At 41.6% G+C, this 7,008-nt stretch overlaps 1 protein-coding gene across 2 annotated transcripts; it reads left to right on the plus strand.

Annotated features, from left to right (window-relative positions):
• Positions 1–2,143: 2,143 nt before the first annotated feature.
• LOC130208493 (chitotriosidase-1-like) lies at positions 2,144–6,715 on the plus strand. 2 transcript variants are annotated; one of them, XM_056437664.1, is made up of 12 exons: positions 2,144–2,168; positions 2,271–2,297; positions 2,423–2,627; positions 2,816–2,872; positions 3,028–3,193; positions 3,288–3,412; positions 3,519–3,642; positions 5,616–5,798; positions 5,887–6,003; positions 6,106–6,238; positions 6,387–6,425; positions 6,498–6,715. In XM_056437664.1, the coding sequence occupies exons 1-12, from the start codon at positions 2,144–2,146 to the stop codon at positions 6,713–6,715; spliced, it is 1,419 nt and encodes a 472-aa protein (XP_056293639.1). The 2 variants fall into 2 exon arrangements, with proteins under 2 accessions (XP_056293639.1, XP_056293638.1); XM_056437663.1 differs by having other exon boundaries at positions 6,387–6,715.
• The last annotated feature ends 293 nt before the right edge of the window (positions 6,716–7,008 follow it).

A 7,008-nucleotide genomic window follows, 5' to 3' on the forward strand; every position in this document is an offset into this window, starting at 1 on the left:
ACATTAATCATTTATGTGTGCTCTAATTTGTTATCAGACATGTAGCAATATTTTCTAACAACTGGGCTTCTTAATGGTTGTGTTCAATGTTCTTTTTACGATAAAAGGGAGATAAAGTAATCTAGACGTTTGCGCCATACCTTACATAACAACTTTGTGTACAATTGAATGATATGCATGGGTTGTTTAGGGACAGCCAGTGTCATTATTCAGATGATCTACATGGTCTTGGACAGTTCAGTTTTCATAAATGTCCCAGAGGGTTAGTGAAAAGCTGCTTTGAAGGAATAGCTCACATTTTGGAAAATGTGCTTATTCTATACTTAAGCGTCTTTGAGCATCTAGAAAAGTGCTATATAAATTTAGTATTACTATTATTATTAATATTATTATTCACTTCACGTGAGATGAGATGATCGAACTCGATCTCATGTCCGACAGTAAAGCCCAAAGCTAGAGTTTTCCCAACCAGTCTACATGTGCTTTGTGTACTTGGAAAAGGCTTTCGACCGGGTCCCTCTGGGGTTTTTGTGGGGGCGGCTGTAGGTCGCGGACACAAGCGGCCAAAATGGGTTTCCTCCGTAGAGTGACCAGGCTCAGCCTTAGAGATGGGGAAGGAGCACAGACATCAGAAGGGAACTTGGAGTGGAGGCGCTACTCCTGAGGTGGTTCGGGCATCTAATCAGAATGCCTCCTGAGCACTTCCCACTGGAAGTTTCCCGGGCATGCCTGACTTGACTCAAAACACGCTACAAGGATTACATCTCCCAGAATAAGCTTGAAAATGTTGCATGTGAGTTGGAAGCTTAGGTCAGCCTGGTGGGCCTGCTGCCACGGCGACCCGACTCCGGATATGCAGATGAAAATGGATGGATGGAGGATTTATTTAAAGCTGCACTATGAACAATTGGCCGAATGACTTTTCAAAAAGAGTCACTTATAGTGAGGATTTTCTCATAACTGCTGTTCCCTTCGCTCAGAGTTTTCTTCAGCTTATTGTTTTGGTATTACAACCCTCCAACCTGACTATTTTAATTAATTTTAATTTCATTCTAGTAGCAGCAGGAAGCAGAATTGCACAATGTGGTCCTAATAAATATTTTTTGATGAACCACACTGATACGACGAACCAGCCCAGTCTCACATTATTCTGTATTAATCAATGACATATATCCCAGTTGCAGTCTCTGCTAATGCTCTTAAAAACACTGCATTAGCTCTTTAAGAACAGACAGCATGATTACTCTATGTGAGGCGACGATGTCCTTGGACAGCTCCAGGACATTGTTGAGCTGTGTTCTCATGGTAGCACCTGCTGACAAATGACTGAAACATAAAAACACAGCTTAACAGTGTTCAGTACAGTAATACTCTTAATTGTTGTTTTGCTGATTTGAATATTCGAGGTGAAAGCTTTTATTTCATGGCCTAAATTGACTCCTATCAAGCAGAGAAATGGTTTGTTTTTCAAGCTGTCTCCACCATGTACCAACGCTTATCACCATATGTTGGTTCAGGCCTGATGTGACTTATCTTATCCCCGTCTGTACATACATAAAGAGCGTGTCATTATTGCCCTCCTCCCTTTCATGGTATGTGAGGAGGACTTGTGTCCTGCTCCTCATGTATATAAGAAGTTTGAAACCGTGTATGCATTAGGTTCCTTCTGAGATCCGACGGTAAGCTTGCACTCGGAATTCAGCTGTGTCAGTTCTTGTTGAGATGTAGCTCTAGTTTGGTATGGCTGAGATTTCAGACAAACATATGTAGAGTGCACTTTATAAGCTGGGGAAATGCTGCAGTTGTTTTTAGTGCTGGAATGGAACCATCCAGACATGGTTCCACCTGCAACATTAGTTATATTTATAAATGAAATCTTTGGGGTAACTTATATATAATTGACTAATATTGTTGGACTCATACAAGCACAATCATTTGAAAGAAACTATGATAGTTCACTCTAGGGGAGTTATTGTGCACCAACTTAAAATTGGTTTACAGGCTAGAGGGTTAGGCCATAGTTATAGTCAAGTTGTACATTCTGTACTATTTCCAACAATGATATTCTTTTTATTTTTCTTTGTCTTTTCCTTTCTGTTTATTTATTCTAGAAAAAAATAAGTTGGGAGTTTTGAAAATCAAGATGACTACATTCACTATTCTAGCAGGTAAACCGTCATCATTCCTCAGTGCTTTATGTCACCTGTTTTGATCACATGATACACTAAACTTAATATTTGCAATTTGTTCTCAAATGTACCTCTTTATAGGCTTGTGCCTGGTGATGTGCCAGCTGGGTAAGTTACACTTAAAGTACAACAATTATGACTTTGAAGTTTGTATTGACAATGACTTAAAGTGTCTGAAAATAATAGATGTGAAGTGCAATACTGACTTCCGATTTGCTTTCACTGATATCCAGCAACTGCCTCCAAGATGGTGTGTTATTTCACTAACTGGTCGCAGTACAGACCTGGGACTGGGAAATACACACCCCAAAATGTGGACCCCTTTCTGTGCACCCACCTGATTTATGCTTTCTCCATCATCAACAACAAAAACGAGTTGATTACCTATGAATGGAATGATGAGACCCTCTACAAGTCCTTCAACGGCCTGAAGAGCAAGTAAGAACTTGTCTTTCCGTGATATTAAACATTCACACCAGAATGAATTACATTTAAAAATAATCCCAGTTTATATATATATATATATATATATATATATATCCACAAAAACTGAGTATGATAAACAGGCCTTTGTCAACTCAATTATTCTGCATTAAACAAATCATACCAAATCATGTGTTTTAAAGGAACCCCAGTCTGAAGACCTTACTGGCTGTTGGTGGATGGAACTTTGGCTCAGCTCGGTAAGTGTTTCAACTTTGTTTATCAAATGTGGGCTTCTTTAAAAATATCCTAAACAAGGCATTTAGACAAAAATAGAAGCATGAGATATGTCATGATCAAAAGCTTGAATGCATTTCAGTATATGTCCTATTCAGAGCAAAACTAATTTCCTCAGGTTCTCCATCATGGTGTCCACACCAGCCAACCGTCAAACGTTCATCCAGTCCTCCATTAAATTTCTGAGAGCTCATGGATTTGATGGTCTGGATCTGGACTGGGAGTACCCTGGATCTCGTGGAAGTCCTGCAGTTGATAAGATGAGGTTCAGTCTGCTCTGCAAGGTGGGTCATGAACTCTTGAGTCATAAGGAACATATCTATATATTGCATTGTTAACACCATATTTTCAAAATACAATAATTGTCTTTACTTGCAGGAACTTGTTGAAGCCTACGAAGCTGAGGCCAAGGCCTCCGGCCAACTTCAGCTCATGTTGACTGCTGCAGTGTCTGCTGGAAAGGGAACTATCGATGCTGGATATGAGATTGCTGAGATTGCCAAGTACTGCAGTGTTATTGAAAATGCTATTATATTATATCAATTAAAAATGTTTGATCATAGTATGGCTCAATAGCTAGTCTTCATCAGTATTGTATGTTCATTCCAGGCATCTGGACTTCATCAATGTGATGACCTATGACTTCCATGGTGCTTGGGAGCGATCCACCGGACACAACAGCCCACTGTACCGCGGCTCACATGACAGTGGTGACCTCATCTACTTCAACACTGTAAGGGGCCATTCACATGTCAGGTTACTTGTACCCTCCAATCCATTGTTGTCAATGTTGAATTGCGTAAGGTTTAATGCCATATTGGTGCACAATCGTCCTCCATCGCTTATTTTCCAGGGTGAGACAGCCATCTCATATCAAGTGACGAGGAACAACTAATTACAGACAGATATATTTACATTTTTCAGGAAATATCAGCGTACAATAAATATATGGAGGAAAAGTTACATATTTTACAAGTCTGTAACAATAAACCAGAAAATGTCATTAGTGTAATTTAGCTTGGAGCTGGAGACTAGATGTCAAGCCAATACTCATAATTTCAAACCGTATGCCAGAAACAGTTTCAGTATTTACAAATAAATAGTGTGCAAAAAATACCAGGATGTCCTCCTGCATTTGGTAGTATTTTGCAGTATGCAAGTCGGCATGCTTTCCCTGGCTTTTCTGAAACCACAATCTAATTGTATTGTCTCAATAATAATAATAATACATTTATTTTATAAGGTGCCTTTCAAGGCACTCAAGTTGCCGTACAACACATTAAAACAGTTACAGTTAAGACAACCGGAGAGCAGCGGCAGCTAAACGCGCCAGCGTTCACTCCCGGAAGAGACGTAAAGGATGAAAGATTACAGCACAACATGAGGGTAGAGAGGCAAGGAGAACAGCCCTCAGACTGCGCTCCTATCGGAGTACAGTGTGGGAGCAGGAACACACACACCTCAGCACATAAGCACACACATTTAAACATGACTTGCAACCGGAAACAGGTGAAGGCGTGGGATGGGGGGTGAGGGTAGTGAATGTGTATCAGTGTGTTGAAAGTTTGTGTGTGAGTGGCTTGTGTTGTCATTCTTTCACCCAGGCCACAAACAGACTGTTCTCAGATTGCAAGATGGTCGTTGCCATGGAGACAGCCTTGAAAAGGTCCTGAGAAATAGTCAACAGTCCACAGGTGTCTGTGGAGAGGGGGGAGGGAATGCGAGAGATTCTCACTTCAGCGAACTTCAGGGGAGTTGTTGTTCCAGTAACGGCCCCAAGGTCGGCCCTGGTTGAGGGAGCCGAAAGCAGATAAGATTGGGATTGTTTGGTCTTCCAGTAGCTGCATTCAATTTGTGCAACTTCTATCCCACCATTTTCCTCCCATTTTCCAATAGGTTTTCAAATCGATGCGGGCAGCCTTAGGGGGCTTTTAACAGCTGTCACAGTTTCATTAATTTTCCGATAAGCCAGGGCAGCGCCATATCCAAACAGCAGAAATCCTGTAATCATAGTTCCGAATAGGTAGATGTCTTCTACGTCCTCCACGGAAAGGGCTGCTAGGCACACGACACGCCAACGTTCCCACGCGTCCATCGTGTAACCAGCTGCAAACGTCCTGGTAGGACGGGTAGGTTCCCCTGAACCCGAGCTTCTCGTCGAGAAGATGGTGTCAATTGCGTTGAGAGACCAGTTGATCAAATCCATGGTTTTTAGTTAGAAGAGTTATGTGGAGAGAGTCTCTCAAGAATAGAACAAGACAAGACATGACGATAGGAGCAAAGCAGGGAAGGTCATGGGGAGGAGAGGGAGAGAAAAATGCGACCGCCTTCGGAGAGAGCCAAACGAGAAGAGGATAATAGAATGCATCAGGCATGCAACAATAACTAATTTTCAATGTATGTACTAAAAGCAAAAAGAAAATGGATGCGATGAAATATCAAATACAACTGCTTAGATGATAACAAACAGCTTGTAGAGTTTTAACTGAGCTGGGAATTTACTAGCTATGTGTCTAAAGGGATAATGCAGTCAGTTGCATTTTAGGCAGGAAACTTAAAGAGGACTAGATGGTTTGCTGCTTCATCTCTCACAAGCCCCCAACTTTATGGAAGTGCAAAAATGAGTTTTTGAGTCACTAAAACTAGTGAGTTGCTCCTGCATGCATTAACAAATCCAGGTCATTTATCCTTACATTTCCTTTTCAGGACTTTGCCATGAAATACTGGAGAGACAAAGGCACCCCAGTGGAGAAGCTGATGTTGGGATTTGCTGCTTATGGTCGTACCTTCCGTCTGACATCATCAAACACTGGTGTTGGAGCCCCAGCTAGCGGAGCTGCATCAGCTGGACCATTCACACGTGAAGCTGGATTCTGGTCCTACTATGAGGTGAAGTATGAACTAAATACAATGCATAGAGTAGAATGGATGGATAGATGGAACAATCCAAGGTTATTTCTTTATTCTGGTATTTCAGATCTGCACCTTCCTGAAGGGTACCACCATTCAGTGGATTGATGACCAGAAAGTTCCTTTTGCCAGCAAGAACAACGAGTGGGTGGGATTCGACACCAGGGAGAGCTATGACATCAAGGTAGCTATCACATATCTAGGGTTGGTGTGCAGGGTGGAATTCAAGAGGCATGTGGATGTGTAAATATCTTTTGTCTGACTCATTTTCTTGTTTAATCCTCAGGTCCAGTACATGAAGGATATGAAATATGGCGGTGCCTTTGTGTGGGCCTTGGATCTGGATGACTTTAAAGGAGAGTTCTGTGGACAGGGAAGCCATCCTCTGCTGTACCATCTGCGCAAGCTCATCAATGTTGGTAAGACAAGAATAATGAAGTGATCATGTGCAGCGTAAAGGTCTTGGCAGGTTTTTGGGAACCAGTGTTTCCATTTATGCATGCCTTATTCTCACAAAATTGACCTTTTGGTTATATGTTGTCTTTCTGTGCTTTTCACTTGTCAAAGAGATGCCTCCAGTTCCATCAACCACAACCAAGACACCTAGTGTTACTAGCACAACCAATAAACCTGCTTTTACCACTGGGGCATCAACCTCAACAGCCACCCCCTCCACAGCCACCCCTAAACCCAGTAGTACCACGATTGCTCCATCCACCAAGACAACTATCCCTATCCCAGGACGTGGCTTCTGCAAAGACAAGGCCGACGGCATGTACGCCAACCCAGATGACAAAGCCAGCTTCTACATGTGTGCAGGAGGCCGAACCTATCTGAACATGTGTGGAACTGGTACCATCTTTAATGATAGCTGTAAATGCTGTGTGTGGCCCTGAGTGTTACCTAGTTCAAGACTGTCTCTGACTTATATCTGTATACTGTCTCAACAAGCTAAATGCCTCTGAGATATTTACGATAAAAAGCTGCAACATTGTAATGTTGAGATTATTGTCTATCTGAATAAAAGTAACATGACAGATCAAATATTTGTTTGACACATTTTTTTTTTTTTTTAAACCTTTATCTAACCAGGTGAATCCCATTGAGATTAAAAATCTCTTTTTTGAGTTTGACCGGGCCAAGATAGGCAGCAACATAAGAAAAACATAGTTTCAAACAAAAAACTCAG

This window comes from Pseudoliparis swirei, chromosome 18 (assembly GCF_029220125.1).
Source record: "Pseudoliparis swirei isolate HS2019 ecotype Mariana Trench chromosome 18, NWPU_hadal_v1, whole genome shotgun sequence".
Lineage (NCBI taxonomy): Eukaryota > Metazoa > Chordata > Actinopteri > Perciformes > Liparidae > Pseudoliparis > Pseudoliparis swirei.